A 17,372-nucleotide genomic window follows, 5' to 3' on the forward strand; every position below is an offset into this window, starting at 1 on the left:
GGGAAGGTTGTTTGTTTGTTTGGTTTTTTTTTTGTTGTTGTTGTTTTTTAAGAAACCTTAAAACCTACAGCACAATTCTACTGCAGGAGATGGATTATGTAGCAAATTCTGTGTCGGCAGAATCATGTTATATATACATGGAACCCTGGTTAAGACTTGTACAAATAGAAACTGCAATTTATTAATATAATTTTAAAGTAATACAATCAAGTTGTCACAATTTTAGATAATGGAGAACAGTAAGCAACTATGTAGCAAGAAATCAATGATAGAAAAAATTCTTGGAATCTTGAAGAATCACAATATAGCTGTCTTAAAATATAAAGGTAAAGTACATACATAATATCGACAAGTTAATATAAGTATCTGTAAGTCAAACCCTAATGGAGCATATAGGCCCTCATCCTGCAGATACACTCGCACTAAAAAGCATGTGTTTACACCTGATTAGGGTCATAGTTACTACCAAAAGTTCTCCGCCATTTGTCTACTATAGTTGCTAAAATAAGAATGTTTACTAAGAAAACAGCACTTTTTTCCAACATTTTTCTTTGAAGGAAAAGGAGAATTGACTAGTTCTTCACTCACCAGTTGGTACATAGGATTTGAAGTGTCCTGATAGTCTGTCAACAAAGGCACCTAGGACATCTAATCCAACTAACGCCACCTGTAGAAATAAAAGAAAGTATTAGATGTATATAGTGCATCACTAGACAGTTCTTTAAAACACATTCTAATCTGTCTATAAATACCTGGACTGGCTACTGATGTAATCACCCATATTGAACCATCAGATCAATATTCGAATTAGAGAGCTGACAATTATTTTCTAAAGGTTTTATATAAAGTTAATAATTTTATATAATATTTAGGGTTCATCTAGTATGTTTACATAATATGATGCACTTTGGATTTTTCAGTACCTTTTGCATTCTTCAGTCAAAAGGGAGCAATTTTTAGGAATGCAACATTTTCATATTCTCATCTATAATGGATTTGTCTAATTTTTGCATTTGTAATTGACACTGATTTACTTAAAATTCATTTGCTAAAGGAATAATAGATACATCAATTATGTTTCCACATCTGCTACTGCCTGTAAGGTTCCTAGCCCTATGATCACTGTAGGTCACGTGACCTCTGGACTAAGGAGGTCATTTTTAAAGGCATTCTGGCCAGCTGTCTAGGCATTTCACTATGCAGTTGAAAGCACATGTGGACATTCTATCTTTAACCATGAAGATCACTTAGTAATATCTTATTGTACTTGCCAGAACTTTCAAATACTTTTAAGCTTATTTCTATTCCTGTTTTCCAATCTTAAAATTAAGCACACAATTTAAAAAAATTAATAGTGATTAATCATGCGATTAAAAAAATTTAGCCAAACACTCAGGGATGCCAGGAATAAGGTAAAACATTAAAATTATAAAATAATTCTCTAACAATCACTTTGCTTCAGCTTCACTGAAGAGAGTAGGATCAAAACTAATTATCCCTCACAATGTCTGATGGAATTCAGTGGTTAACTGTTTTGAGTTATTTATTAGTTACTGGCCTATCCGGATGACAATTTGTGAAGAAATTCTCTATAAAGTAGATGGAAGTTTCAGAGTGTGACACACTATCCCAAAGCAACACCCTGGCATCACTATATTCACCGTTGTCATATAATTGTGATGTTTTGTAAAAAGTATATCTTGTGAGGTATCATTTTAAAAGTCTTGATCTGTTGAACATGAATATTCTGTTGGATTGTATGTGCCATCATTGTATGTGAAGTTATGAAGTTTTGCTGTGTGTACGTTACTGAAATATGTTGTAATATTGGAAAACACCCACAACCAGGCTTTCAGGTACAACAATGGAGAAGCCAGACAGCACTGATGGCCAATTAAGGGGAATCCACACTACCAAGGACTATCTGAGGACCGGAATACAATGAAAACTTCTCAGAGGGAACACAGACAATGGAGACTGCTTGACTCACATCACAACAAAAGATTTTTCGAGCAAGCTGGAAGAACCTATAAAAAAGAAGAAGCGATATCATCATTTGGCCTCTCTCCTCCCGCAACTCCACACCTGGAAGGCACATCTGGTGGACAAAGATTTGGAATGGCGGAGGTAGTGCCAGACTGGAAAGGAGAATCCTAGCTTGTATTAAGGCACTATACCAGGGGTAGGCAACCTGCGGTACGCGAGCTGATTTTCAGTGGCATTCACACTGCCCGGGTCCTGGCCACCGGTCCGGGGGGCTCTGCATTTTAATTTAATTTTAAATGAAGCTTCTTAAATATTTTAAAAACCTTATTTACTTTACATACAACAATAGTTTAGTTATATATTAAAGACTTATAGAAAGAGACCTTGTAAAAATGTTAAAATGTATTACTGGCACGCGAAACCTTAAATTAGAGTGAATAAATGAAGACTCGGCACACCACTCCTGAAAGGTTGCCGACCCCTGCACTATAACATCAGGGTGAGACATTCCTTGATTCAAATCCTGTCTACTCAATAGAACTCAGATTGCAATCTTACTTTTACTTCTTAGGTAACCAACTGATCTTTCCGCAGTTAATAAATCGGTTTTATATTTTACCTAAAACGATGTGTTTTGGTTGAAGTGCTTGGGAAATCTGTGCAGCATACAAAAGCTGGTGCATGTCCTCTCCACATTGAGGGATGGGCAGATTAGGTAATAAACTTACACTGGTCAGGCTTCTGACCAGGGCAAGATGATCCTGGGCTGGGGAGCTGTGGGAAGTCGCTGGAGTGTCTCTATTGTTGGTTCATGAGTGGGTAGGAGAAGCATTCATGTAACTCAGCTGGGTGTATCCCTGCCTGTGGATGGCTGTGTAAGTGCAGTAGCTGGAGAGGTTTGCAGCTTGTCACAACATCACAGTGTGAGAGAGAGCCCAGGTTGGTACACCAGAGGGCTCAGCAGTACCCCAGTTTCAGATTGCACCCTGGGGAACCCGTCACACACAGCAAAAGTAGTCAACATCGGACTTAAGTGAAATGTAGAAGATAAGCTTAATATACTGAAACCTGTTTCCAAAGCTTTGGACAATCTGCAGAAATATAGCTGCTCTATTGCTGGTGCCATTGAAATTTGGAAAGAATTTTAAGCAGCACTGCAGGAAGAAACACTCAGTGAAGCTAAATTGCAGGCAGCGAAGAAGCAAATGGAACAAGCACTTACCCACCTCATTTTCTTGCCAATATCCGCAACACAAATTACCAGGATAGATGCCTAATTGCTGAAGAGGAAGATGCTATTGTAACATGGACATCTACAATCATCCATCAATCACATCAGCCATAGTCATTGTCAAGGTTGGAGTTGAACCATTCAAAAGGTTTGTTTGCTGCAGAAGTTTTAAGAAGTCAAGGCACTGAACTGGTGTAAGTAATTTGTTAAGCACCTGGAACCAGATTTTACTGAAGCACTAAACAAGCCTTTGACAGCAGTAGTCTCTTCTGCTGGTGCAAAGAAAACACCGTCCTGGACATGTAATAGTCAAGATGTAAGGGATGTGGTTTTATTAGGTTGCATCTTTATTAATTTAATTATTCTGGGAACTATCCAGCAATAATTCACACAGTGTGGGTCATGATTCCTTTCTAATTGTTTCCAGCTGGTGAAGAGCTGCTGTCAGCCCTCACACACACAAAACTGGTCCCCAACCTGTTGCTTGGACCCCAAACACCCTCCCCTAATATGATGGTTAAGAGGCAAGAGAAAGGGGGGAGTCTCTTCAGAGCACCAGATGTTAGGAGCCCCAAATCCATTATACAGCCTCTTTGCAGGATGCCTTCCACTATAGTCCACTTCCAATTTATCAAGAAACCAGACCCCCCCATGAAATCAGTACCTGCACTGGACATCTCACATATGCTAAACTATGACAACACTAACATTACCTCCTGATGTACACCAAAGGGTCACTGAGCTCCTGCGAGGAAGGTGAAAACCAGCCATCCATGCTAATCTGGCAGTGAGAAAAACTTCTTGCCAATCCAAAAAAGGAAACTAGCACGTCCTCACCAGACAAAAAAAACAGGGATGGAATGGTGGGTGCTGCTAATTTAGGTGTGACATTGGTTCAAGGTGGAGGAACAGAGTTTATGCACCTTCCCCCATGCAGACAGGGGGCCAATGGCTTACATGAGTCCCACCAGCCTACCTACCTAGTCAGATAATTACTTCCTACCCTAACCATCCCTAGTCTGCAGCCACACCCAAGAGGGTGACCCCTTAAAGGGGCCACTATATTTCTTTCCCACCAGCTAAGACTTTTCTGCTTTGGAGCAAAATGTTCTGACCTTCAGCTCACAGCTTCTTGTGGTGGACATCATCCAGCTACCATGCCGGCTATTCAACTTGATCTGAACATTGTTCTGTGAGACACAGGCAGGGTGGATATGATCATCAGATCTGAATAGCATAACTACCTAGCCTATGTTAGGGCTATAATCAATCTTCAGTCCTCTGCTTTGTAATAGCTTCCTCAGAACCCTCGGTATCATGGGGATTGGTGGAAAGGCATACAATAAGCTTAGATGTCTGGAGGGAAGAGAAGATGTCTGTCAGGGAGCCTGGACTTGCACACCCTCTGAAATAAAATGTTACACTTGTTCTGGTCTGCAAGGCAAAGAGGTCTATTGATATACATCTCCACTTATGAAACATGTTCTGCAGGACTGTCTTTGAGGGCCACTCATGGTTGCCTGAGAACTGCCTGCTGAGCTGATCTGCCAACATATTCTGAAGACTGGGAAGGTGCAGAGCCACTGGTGTGAGCTAATTCAGAATGCACCAATCCCAAAGTCAAAATGGCCTCCTAACAGAGCAGAGACAATCTTGCTGTCTCATCTTTTGGCATAATGCCTAGCTGTGATGATGTTACATGGATCTGTGGAGTTCAGATGGGAATGCTTTGTATGCCAGGTGGATGGCTTTGAGCTGTAGGTGGATTATAAGGAGAGAGGACCTATGGTTACTTTATGAATCTTGAGTTTGAAGGTGATCTAGATGAACTCCCTATCCTAAACGGAAGTGTGTGTCACCGGCATCTTAGTAAGTACAAGTACTCCATTCCACACTTGAAGAGGGTCTTTCCACCAGTTTTATGAGGAGTTCTTCCTGGTCTGTGAATATCATTGTCCATATGATGCCTGCTGGATAGACACACTGAGTTCAACTGCTCCTGCATGGAACATAGGTGAGGTCTGGCAAATCACATCACATAGGTGCATAAGACCATGAATCCCAAGAGTCTGAGGCATGTTCGCACTAGTGTCTTGGGGTAATCTAAGTTGGTTGATGAGGCTCACTATCCTTTGGAATCTTTCTTATGGTACACTCACTGATCTGGAATCTAACACTGCTCCAATGAACTATGCTTTGAATCAGAGTAAGCATGAACGTCTCTGATTTTAAAGCCCAGGACAGTGAGGAGTTGTAAGAGTTCTTGGATCAAGTTGGTGTAGATAAATCTCTGCATTAAGCATCTTCACATAACTTTCATATGACTTTGTATTATTCCTCTATTTTCATACAACTTTGTATCAGATCCTTATATGAAAACTTTTTATTGAGCCTTGGTATAATGTTAAAAAAAAATGTATTTTTGCTAGGAGTAGAATAAGACCTCCCCCACCCACCCCCCCTTTAATCAATTGCCCGTTGAATGAATGAGGTGTGAATGAGCAAGACATGGAAGGCAAGCACCTCCAGACAGCTGCAATAGTTGGAGAGGGGATGGAAGCCAGACCCAAGAACAATAAAACTTGTCAAGTGGGCTCACTAAAGAAAAGCAGACATATTGATGGCCTTGGGGGTTAGAAGCAAGCACCTTCTTTTGAAAACACCCTCTTTGAACAGCATTGGGACAACACCCAGAAAGAAGCTGCACAAAGGACCAACAGACACAGATTTTGAATCTGGTATAGATTTGCATGAGAGGGAAGCTGCTATAAATGTGAGGTGTCTTGCAGAGGACCCTGGGTCTCGTCTTGTCAACATGGGAGCATCGATCCGGATCGGCAGAAGCCCGGCTCCCCCACCTAACTCACCTGGCCAGTGAAGTTAAGGGGAGCAACTAATTGGTAACAACAACAAAACGGAGTGTGCTTGTGTGAATGTATGAGTGTAATATATTTGCCTTATTCCCCCTGAAAAGATCCTGTGCAGTACTTTAAGCTCAACGTTTTGGTGGAGAATTGCGAAAGGGGGAAGGTACCACGAGCATTTACTGAGTAATGAAACAAACTTTAAGAACATAAGAACGGCCGTACCGAGCCAGACCAAAGGTCCATCTAGCACAGTATCCTGTCTACCGACAGTGGCCAATGCCAGGTGTCCCAGAGGGAGTGAACCTAACAGGCAATGATCAAGTGATCGCTCTCCTGCCATCCATCTTCACCCTCTGACAAACAGAGGCTAGGGACACCATTCCTTACCCATCCTGGCTAATAGCCATTAATGGACTTAACCACCATGAATTTATCCAGTTCTTTTTTAAACGCTGTTACAGTCCTAGCTTTCACAACCTCTTCTGGTAAGGAATTCCACACCCCTGGTGGTAGAAGGCCGGGTAAAGAGAGGAGGAGAAGTAGCTTTCTCGCTCCCCCAGTCGTAGAGTTGCCAGCATTAGAAAGAAGGGAGGAGAATTAAATTTCTCGCTTCAGGAAAAGAGGTATTGATAAGTAAGAGTAAAGAGAATAAGCATTGCTATTTAGTCCCAATAGGAGATTGGGTATACTAGAAAGTGTTTAAACGTAAACAGTCTCTTAAGAAGGCTCTCAGAGAGGAGACTGAGAAATTGGCATTTGTAAAAGATGTTACGCCTTTTGAACATATCTTGCAAAAATTCAGACACAGCTCTTCGTCTGATCAAGTGTTAGCTGATGTCCATACAATTTCAGACCTAGAAGATAAATTGGCTAGGTATTTGTTGATATATAAACCCTCAACTCCAATAAAAAAAAAGAAGCAGCTGCAGTTTGGCTTCTATGGAAAACCTGTAATGAGGTATTTCTTCAATTGGCTGAATGTAAAAATGAAAACAAGAAACTGCACCAAGATTTACAAGCCTCTGGTGCAGAAGTAGAGAAATGGAAATGTATGTCCATTAGTACCCAAACCCAGTTAGATGCCCTTAAGGATGGGTACAAAGAGTTAAAGCAGCACTCTCAAATCTCATAGGAGCATACGAAAGAAAAGGAGAAAATTGAAAAAGAAACCAGGTATTACAGGGAATGGTCAAAAAGTTAACTTTAGAACAGGGGAGAGCCCTCGCTGACCATAACCACTGTAAATTACTCATTAAACACCTGGAACAAAAATTGGGATTTGCAAATAGATTAATTGCAGCAGTAACATCAGGAGAAGGCACATTTGAGAACCCAGAAGGGACAGACTTTTGGGGTCCCTCTGGAGATTGGGAAGGGGATATTTGGATAGATTCCTCCTTCCAGGGCCAAAATGCAATTGCAACAGTAACAAAGAGAACAGTCACAACCAGGAGAGAGGGCAGTGGGAGTGAAACAGTAACAACAGTGCCTGCTTCTGCCTCAGATTTCCAGACCATGGCAAAGTGGCTGGGGATTTTAAAACAGGAAACTGTTTCTAGGTGGAGTGTTAATGCCCTTTTACTGGGAGAAAGGGAGGATTTAAACTCACAAGAAATGCACCACTTAATGAGCATTTGTGCAGCCCCAAGTACCGGACACACTGTGGCAGAGACCGAGCAGGGTCTGCCGTGGTGGGAGCACTGTGCTAATTTGTTTCTAAGCTTTTAATTTTTCAGCCTCTGAACCAGAACATCAGGAGAGCTGGTACCAGCTGAAAAGTTATCAAAATACCATGGTTACAGTGTCGCGACAAAAGTCTGTGTTCAGCATTCTGTGTTGCATGTGCTGTGTCTGTCTCTGGTGGGTGTCCTGTGCTAGCATTGGGTCCAGAGAAAGAGGGGATACTACACTAGACAGGATAAATGTCTTTTCCTCTCTCTACTTCCCCCATCTCCAACCAAATTATCAATCACATCCACCTCTGTCCAAAAGACTTTGGTCCCCAATGCATCAGGTTTATTTTTTTGTTAGGTTCTCTAATAATCATAGAATATCAGGGTTGGAAGGGACCTCAGGAGGTCATCTAGTCCAACCCCCTGCTCAAAGCAGGACCAATTCCCAATTAAATCATCCCAGCCAGGGCTTTGTCAAGCCTGACTTTAAAAACCTCTAAGGAAGGAGATTCCACCACCTCCCTAGGTAACCTGTTCCAGTGCTTCACCACCCTCCTAGAGAAAAAGTTTTTCCTAATATCCAACCTAAACCTCCCCCACTGAAACTTGAGACCATTACTCCTTGTTCTGTCATCAGGTACCACTGAGAACAATCTAGATCCATCCTCTTTGGAACCCCCTTTCAGGTAGTTGTTAATTCCACACTTTCCTCTATGCACTCTGGTTCTACTTCCCCAAGCCCTGAAGGGTACTTCATGGGCCCCCATAACCTGTAACACCTTGGCCTGTGATTGTAGGGTCCCATCTTTCAGGTCCCCAGGGACCTCTTGAGAACAACTGTTAGGAATAGGGGATTTTGCAACATTTTAGCAACTGAATATTAGTTTAAGTCCAAACCAACTTAACTTGCATGAGAACTGTGGTACTCCTGCAAAATCTTATTTGTTGTGTGTGCTTAAGGAGGTCCTGACCTCAGTGACTTTTATTGTTTGATGGCTATTGCAGCATCAAACTTGGGCCTCATTTTGTTTGTCAATGTACCCAATTATTGTAATGGTGACGGTTTTATTGTATTCCCAATTATTATAATTATGATTGTTTGCATTTGTATTTATGTTATATCTGGTGTTTAGTCAACTGTAATGGTTTTAGTTATATTCATCTGATTATGATTGTTTGGTTGGTTTGCAACAGATCTGTGCCCTACAACGACAACAACTACTGTAATGATCATAGATCAAGGGGCAGAGTGTTGTAGGAGCAGCCCACCTAGTCAGCAGTTCTAAATATAATTTTTCATCACATCATTGTGCTAGTAGTAATCCTGACTGTTATGTTGGTTCTAATGCTCTGCATGTACTGCTGGATAAAACAGATGTATTCTAAATTGAAACCACAGGCTGAAATCATGACCCAATACATAGCTTTAAAACAGATACAGAAGATTTATATGGTGACCACTCAAGAATTGTTCTTGAGAGGTCAAAAGGGGGACAATGTAGATAAATCTCTGCATTAAGCATCTTCACATAACTTTCATATGACTTTGTATTATGTCTCTATTTTCATACAACTTTGTATCATATCCTTATATAGAAAACTTTGTATTGAGCCTTGGTATAATGTTAAAAAAATTTATTTTTGCTAGGAGTAGAATAAGATCTCCCCCACCCCCCCCTTTTAATCAATTGCCCTATTGAATGAATAAGGTGTGAATGAGCAAGGCATGGAAGGCAAGCACCTCCAGACAGCTGCAGTTGGAAGCCAGACCCAAGAACAATAAAACTTGTCAAGTGGGCTCACTAAAGAAGAGCAGACATATTGATTGCCTTGGGGGTTAGAAGCAAGCACCTTCTTTTGAAAACACTCTCTTTGAACAGCATTGGGACAACACCCAGAAAGAAGCTGCACAAAGGACCAACGGACACAGACACAGATTTTGAATCTGGTATAGATTCTGGTTCCAGAAGAGGCACTTCATGCAATGGAGATGAGGCAGAACCAAGGGTTCGATTTTATCAGAGATCTGTAGAGTTTAAGACAAGAAAGGACAATTAAATCATCTAGTCTGATCTCCTGTATATCTCACAGTCCATTAAATTTCACCCAGTTACTCCTGTATTGGAGTCCAAAAATTTGTGTTTTAGCTAAAGTATATCTTCCAGAGAGGCATGCAGTCTCTACATGACTACGGCAAGAGATCCTTGATAGTCTGATCCAATGGTCAATTACCATAATTGCTACAAAACCATGCCTTATTTTCAGTTAGGCTGTGTCTGACTATAGCTTCCAGACATTGGTTCTTGTTGTCTCTCTCTGCTAGATTAAAGAGTCCTTTCATGGGGAGAAAATATGCAGCACCAAGGTACTTACACACTAATCAAGTAACTAAGGAATTTTTTTCAGCCCTCAAATCTTTTGTGGCTTTTTTCTGCTACAAATTTGTCAACATGCTTTTTAAAACATGGATACCAGAACTGTCTCACCAATGTCATAAATAAAGACTAAATCTTCTCCCTACTCCTGTTCGCTACACCCGTTATACATCCAAATGTAGCATTAATTTTTTTTGCCATAGAATCAGAGTGGGAACTTGCATTCAGTTGCTTGTTCACTTATGATCCCTAAATCCTTTTCATAGTTCTTGCTTTCCATACCCCATTTTGTAGGTATGGCCTGCATTTCTTGTTCCTAAATGTAAAACTTTACATTCAGCTGGATTAAAATGCATTTTGTCTGAACGGGTCCAGCTCATCAAGCGATCCATATCGCTCTGCGTGACTGCCCGTCATCATTATTTACCATTCTGCCAATGTTACATAATCTGCAAATTTTATCTTCGCTAACTTTATAGTTACTTCACATCACAGATGTAGATGATGAATAGCTTCAGATCCCTGTGGATGCCCACTAGAAACACCCTCATTCAATATTTCCCCTTTCACAACTACTTTGAGATGTCAGTTAGCCAGTTCTTTATCTATTTAACTTGTGCTCTATTGATATTGTGTTAACATTTTAATCAGAATATCGTGTGATACTAAGTCAAATGCATTACAAAAGTGTAAGTATATTACGTCCATGCAGCTACCTTTCTCATCAAAACATGAAATCAAGTTTGACAACACCTATTTTCCGTAAAACTATGTTGACTGGCATTAACTATATTCCTATAATTGAATACTTTATCAGCTTTTCCATCATTTTGCCCAGGATTTATGTCAAGCTAACTAGCCTATAGTTACCTGGGTCATCCCACTTGCCCTTTTTGAATACTGGCACAACATTTACCATTCTTCTAGTATTCTAAAATTTCCCCCATATTCCAAAATTTATTAAAAATTATCAGACCAAAGACCGCAGCCAACTCTTAGGATTCTTTGGTGTAAGTTATCTGGCCCTGCTGATTTAAAAATGTTTATCCCTATTAGATGTTAACTAACATTCTCAATTACGAATGGACTGGAAAGTACTTCATCAAATGATAGGAGTACCTCATCCTGCTTCTTTCCACATACAAGACATATTTACTGAACACTTCTGCCTTTTCTGCATCATCATTGGAGCTCCGTGACTTCTGCCGCAGCCAGTGTGGCTGATCCCAGGACAGCCCAAGCAGCCGGCCCTAGGGATAGCCACACCAGCCAGCTGCTCGGGCGGCCCCGCAGCCAGGTGCACTGGGCATCTGGCTCTGGGGACCATCTGAGCAGCGGCCGATGCGGTTGGCCCTGGGGTCGGCAGGAGAAGCCGCAGCTCGGAGGGGCCCGGCAGCAGTCCCGGGGCAGCTAGAGCAACCGCGGGCTTCCCCCCGCACCAAGATTCAATCAGGGGTACAATAACTCCTAGCTTAACATTGTAGTTATGTTCCTGAAAAATGCTACTTTAAGCAAAACGATGTTAAGCGAATCCTATTTCCCCAAAAGAATTAATGTAAATAGGGTTTTTTCCCCTCAGTTTCACTGCTGCAAGGAAGATGACTAGTGTCTTGGCAATTCCACTCTACTGATGCAGCAGCAACCACACTGAAATTGTGTATCTGTGGTCTCATGAATCCAACACCTTAACAGTTTACATTCAGTTCCGAGATCAAAGGTCATGAAAGGCACACTTTAAATAACTCTGTACTGAAGGATTAAGATTTTTTAAATGCATTCAACATTGAAAGAATCAAGTTGACAGTCCCTTGGAAAATGAATAAAATCATTTTCTCACACAATTAACCTGTGGAATTCATTAACACAGGACTATCATTCAAGCCAAGAATCTGGTATGATTAAAATAAACTTAAGACAATTAAATGGATAACTTCCACTGCTGCAGCTGATAAAATAAGTATAGAAGACACAAACTCCTCAAGCACAAGGAGAAGATTCTTAATCTTCCTTTAAAGCATCTCATGGTGACTACCATCACAGACAGGCTACTGGTTTAACTGAGCAATTGGACTAGTCCAGAATTGCAATTCCCACTACCCTTGTGTTGATGTAACATCCTTGTTTTATTTTGTTTTTGAAGAGTGGGGTGGGGGGAGAATCCTGCCCTTTGTGTGTATAAAATTCAATGCCAAAGGAGTTATGTGCACTTAGGGAATGCAAAACTGAATCCTAATTAGCCTGCAAGCCTTTTACATTATTAAAGTCTATTAAGCTCTGTAAGAGCCTTATTTGTACAGTACAGTATTTGATAACTTAGAATACTACATATTTCTTGCCTTTCCACCAGTCTTAAAGAACAAGACACCCAGTCATCTTTACATCTAAAGCAAACTGAACATTCTGATGTGAGAGAAAGAAGTTACACTTTGAAAAAAGCATTATTTATCTGTAGCTAATGGTATCTTTTGTGAGATTTTACAGAGAACACACAGAGGTGATGCGTGTTTTTGTTGCCTATCTTAAGAGAGAACTTTTTTTAAATTAACATCCTGCTGAGAAAAATGTAATCAGTTGCTCATCATCCAAACTGAAAGCATTATCTTTCAAACCTACCCAATTTTGCTATGCGCCTATATGAAATATCTCTACCCCAAATTCAGCAATTTAAGACCAAGAACACACAATTGTACTAAATATTCAATAAGGAGCCATCTCTACACTAACGTGACCTGTAATAATTGATGTGCTTGTGAAAATAGCTGAAGTTGACAGCTTTCAGAGCTCAATCCTAAAAGCAGGTGTAAATGTTATAAAATAATTCACAGATCTGTAACATCTATAAATGCTTAAAAAAAACAAGTTTAATTACTGTGCCACCATCACAAACGTACTATTATACTGTACTAACTGTTCCGATATTTGCCTGTTGAGCTGTAATCTTCAGAGAACTATTAAATCAACAGAATTAATTTGAGAGGTACTTCAAAATGACTGGTAAATCAAGTAGTCGTAAGTACACAGCAATCAATTTTGTATATGGAACTACCCCTGCAAACAAAAACAAAAAACCATTATGCTCACTTAACAGACCTGAGTCCAGCACTATGGAGCAACACTGCCACCAGTTGACTGAAGTGCAAAGCAACTGCAGTTAAATAGTCGTCCAAGTGGACAATATGACCACGTTGCCCATGTTTCTACTGGGTATCCAAAAGCAAAAGAATTGCCCACATTCACTCCATGCACCCAGAATTAGCACTTTCTTGTACACTTCAGCTAAAAATGCATAAAGAAAAATTTGAAACATGAGTCACCACAGACCTCCAGAAAGATACAACATAACTACTCATACTGGGAAAACTATACAAAAGATAGTATGGATAAACTCAAATTTACACTTGGACCCTGAAACAGCAATCACTAGTTAACCCCTATGAAACAGAAAAGATGATACAATACACATTTAGTGAAAGATCACTTGTATTGCCTACTGAAAATAAAGGCAAATATGTACCTGAGTGACTATAGGGTGTATGGAATGGGAGGGGTCAAAAATCAGGATGACATACAATGTGAGAAAACAGGGATGTTTGCTTTTGACTGCCCATAATCAAGAGCCATACAAAAAAATAATAATAATAATATGCACCAAAACATCTCTCCATAAAATTACTTTTCGTAATGCAATATTTTAAATGACAAATGCTAGTCCAATTTTATCTAACATGAAAGGAGAAAATATGAACTCCTCTTACAGGCCAGAAATATGCTGTAAAATAATCTTTCCAACCAACAAAATCCACTTTTCTGAAAAACCTCTCTTTGTGGAAGGAAGAAACAAGATATGATAGGCAAGAGAAATTGGGGTCCTGTTCTGCTCATTTATGATTTAAGGATAATTAAGAGCACCATACCTTTTTAACATGAAAAAGCCTGTTACTCTCAACCTCTGCACAACATTCTTACCTTAAAATTACTAGAGTTAACCCATCCTATTAATTCGTCAATCACTTTATCAAGGCGCTGCTGATCCTGCTCGAGGTCAGTGGATCTACTGGGGTCGGCCAGATACTCCAGCAATTCTTGGCCGATTTGCATCCTGCGGCTCACATCTTTCTGCTGTACCTGATCACAGAAATAGTCCATATTGCCAGGCTCCATCGTGAATTTGAACGAAAAAGTGTATTAGGCGAAGAATCAAACTGCTTCAATACCAAAAACAAATCACACACATACAAAGCGAGGGGTAGGGTGGGGAGAAGTGCCCAGCTGGAGAAGTAGCCACCAACGTTTCACCTCCAAGTCTTGCCCAGCAGAAAGGAGGTTTTTTTCCCCTCTGTTCTTCTCCCCAAACAAACTCCGCAAGGTGAAATACAAGGCCTTTAACCAAGAAACACACGAACAAAAATCCTTTCAAAAGCATTAAAAAATTAAATCTCCAGTGATTCCCTTGTGAGGCTGCTGGTGACGCAGTCGGGGAGGGGGTATTTGCAGGATCCTCTGATTTCGGGGAGCTGTTTTTTATTCCAGTTTTCAGTGTTTTTCACGATTTCCCTCAAGTTTCGTTTCTCGCGAAGTTCCAACCGGGGGCGTCAGCGCCACGGGCACTTTCTGAGGGGATCCCCAGAGGCCGGCGGTGGAGCTGCTGGCGTCTCTCCCCAGCCCGCAGGCCCGGCACGGACCCACCGCCGCCGCTTCTCAGCACAGTGGGCAGTGGCTCCTTGTCGCCAAACGCAGCCGGAAGCAGCGGCGGGGCCGGAGCGGAACTTTCATGCTCCCTGGCCCGGGGGATGGATGCGGCTCCGCGTCCCCGCCCCGCGGCAGGTCTAAACTTCAGCCGCTCCGGACTCACTCCGCAGCGGCCCCGGCGCCCGGTCTGCCCTGAGGGGATGGGGGCAGCAGCCGCGGGACCCGGCGGGCTCGCTCAGTCGCGTCTCCTGGCTGCGGCGGCTCCTCAGTCCCGTGGAAGTTGCGTCCCCAGCCCCGGCCCGGCTCAGCCGGCGCCCGCCTCTGGGTGTCACTCACTCTCCGGGCCCCGCCCCGCTCCTCCCCGAGCCGCCACCACCGCCGTCTCCTCCGCGCGGCCGGGCGGCTCTCAGGGCGCGCGACACTCCCGCGCGCTCCCCTGCGACTGCGGCGGCTCCCAGCACCGCACCCGGCTCGCTCCCCGCGCCGCCGGCCGCCCGCGTGTCCTCCGTCGGCACAAGTCCAACTCACACACACCTCCGTGCGCGTGCGCGCGATACAATTCCCCTTCCTGACCTCCACCTCTTTTCCCGCCTCACGCTGCAGCGTGCGCGCGCTCCGTCCTCTCCCCTACTCTCACTGCAGGGCGCGCGCTTGGTCTTGCGGCTCCACCTTTACAGGCGTCAGCAGGCGCAGGCGCTTGTCGGCTGCTGCGCTTGCGACTGTTCGGCCACCACCTCCCCAGTATAGCGGGTAGGGTCCTTCTCTATCTTTAGCTGCCTCCGCAGAGCCTGTGTACAGCGCTTTTCCTAAATAATCAGTGGGCGGGGAGCGGGCAGGCTGAGGCGGGGAGGAGGGAAATAGCGGAGGATAAAGCATGCTGGAACCAGATGAAACGCTCTGAAAGCGGCCGTGGCTCTCAGGCAATGCAGGAGACACGCCTTAGGAGGGGTCCTGTTGCTGCTGCTTTGAAAGCCCCCGCGCGCAGCTAGCTTACATGCAGCAGTGGTGCTAGTCTTGCTGCAGTCCCCTGGGGCCGGGCGGAGGCGTGTTAAGAGAGCGGCGCACGCCAGCAAAAGCGGGGCGGAGACAGGCCCCCGTGAGCTAGCGGGGGACCCAGGGATATCAGTTTGCATGAGCAGAGGGTCCCTCGAGAGGCGGGTTGAGTGAGCTGCAGTGGGAGCGCTCGGGCAACCCTGCCGCCGGCTCGGCGGAGACGTTCTCCAGCTGCAAAGCCAAAGTCATGCAGCGCTGGAGGGGGAGGGGTCAAATGGGGTCCAGACAGGTCCCTGAACCCAGAACTGAGAGACCCGCCCCACCACCGCCACCCTGGCTATTAGCAGCATTGCCGGCTTGGGGGAAAGAAACTACCAGGAAGAATCTGGGCCAGCCCTGGTGCAGGAGCAGCTCAAGCAGGGAGGTGACACTGATGTTTTATGTATGCAGTGCAGTTGTAGCCCTGGCAGTCCCCAGGATATTAGAGAGAGTAGCTGGGTGAGGTAATATTAGTCCAAGAAAAGCTATTACCTCACCTTGTCTCACTGGTGTTTTATATCAAACAGATTGCAGGGCTCTCTGCAGTTTTCACAGGAACTCTCTCCCCGGTGCTGATTGGCTGTTTGCGCTCATCCCCTCCCTGTGTAGTTCTTTCCATCCAGCCATTTTCAAACTTCCTTGCACCGCTACCCCCTTCTGACAACAAAAATGACTGCATGACCCCAGGAGGGGAGACCCACTGCTGCAGGCAGCACCTGGACGCCCAAGGGCTTGCCTTCAGCTGGTGGAAGGGGGCATGCGTAACCTGACCCCTGCTACCCAGATCTGAAGCCCTTGGGATTTGGCTTCAGCTCTGGGCAGTGAGGCTCAGGCTTCTGTTTCAGAGCTGGGTCCCAGAAAGTCTAATGCCACCCCTGGTGACCCCATTAAATAGGGTGACCAGACATCCCGATATTTAGGTGTTTGTCCAGTGTCCCGACCGATCTTTGGATATTGTCCGCCGGCAGCACTCAGCTTTTTTTTATTTCCCTCCGCCGGCTGACCCCTCTCCCCCAACGTGTCCCAATATTTTCTTCCTCTCATCTGGTCACCCTAACATTAAAACAGGGTCCCAACTCACAGTTTGAGAGCCGATAGCTAATTCCCTTCCAGTAGAACCCCACTGAAAGACAGGGGCATGGACAATTTTTTATTGGGCAGGAGGGGTGAGCATTAAAAAGTAATAAAATAAGAGCTGTTGCATATTGCTTTAATGAGTAGGTTTGTACCATGACTAAACTTGTCCACTTTAATAAAGTGAGATAAATGAGCTTCTGTTCCAAACTCCGTGTTTCCTTTATTTATTAATGCAAACCATAGACATCCCCAACCTCTAGTTGTCTACACCAATAAGGATTGAAGGACACCCCCCAAAAAAAGTAGGAATTAACATGACATTTGCTGTCATCACATAGTTCACGCTGGTTATGGGTTCATTCCTATTCCCTCTCCTTTGTCTGTCTTGTCTACTTCTATTGTACATTCTTTGGGGCAGAGGCTGCCTCTTAGTTTATTTTTG

The 17,372-nt window shown here is 43.4% G+C and overlaps 1 protein-coding gene across 1 annotated transcript in view; it reads right to left on the bottom strand.

Annotated features, from left to right (window-relative positions):
* Window positions 1–15,102, bottom strand: part of LOC112110664 (CLIP-associating protein 2) — a 271,547-nt gene extending 256,445 nt beyond the window's left edge. Inside the window, exons 1-2 of the mRNA XM_029914219.1 lie at window positions 14,099–15,102; window positions 589–667 (exon numbers count right to left, since the gene is read on the bottom strand). Coding sequence (XP_029770079.1) covers window positions 589–667; window positions 14,099–14,293 — 274 coding nt within the window. The 5' untranslated portion in view covers window positions 14,294–15,102. The remainder of the gene's footprint in view (window positions 1–588; window positions 668–14,098) is intronic.
* Between the last annotated feature and the right edge of the window lie 2,270 nt (window positions 15,103–17,372).

Source organism: Terrapene carolina, unplaced genomic scaffold, assembly GCF_002925995.2.
Source record: "Terrapene carolina triunguis isolate 2854851 unplaced genomic scaffold, T_m_triunguis-2.0 Scaffold33723, whole genome shotgun sequence".
Taxonomy (NCBI): Eukaryota; Metazoa; Chordata; order Testudines; family Emydidae; genus Terrapene; species Terrapene triunguis.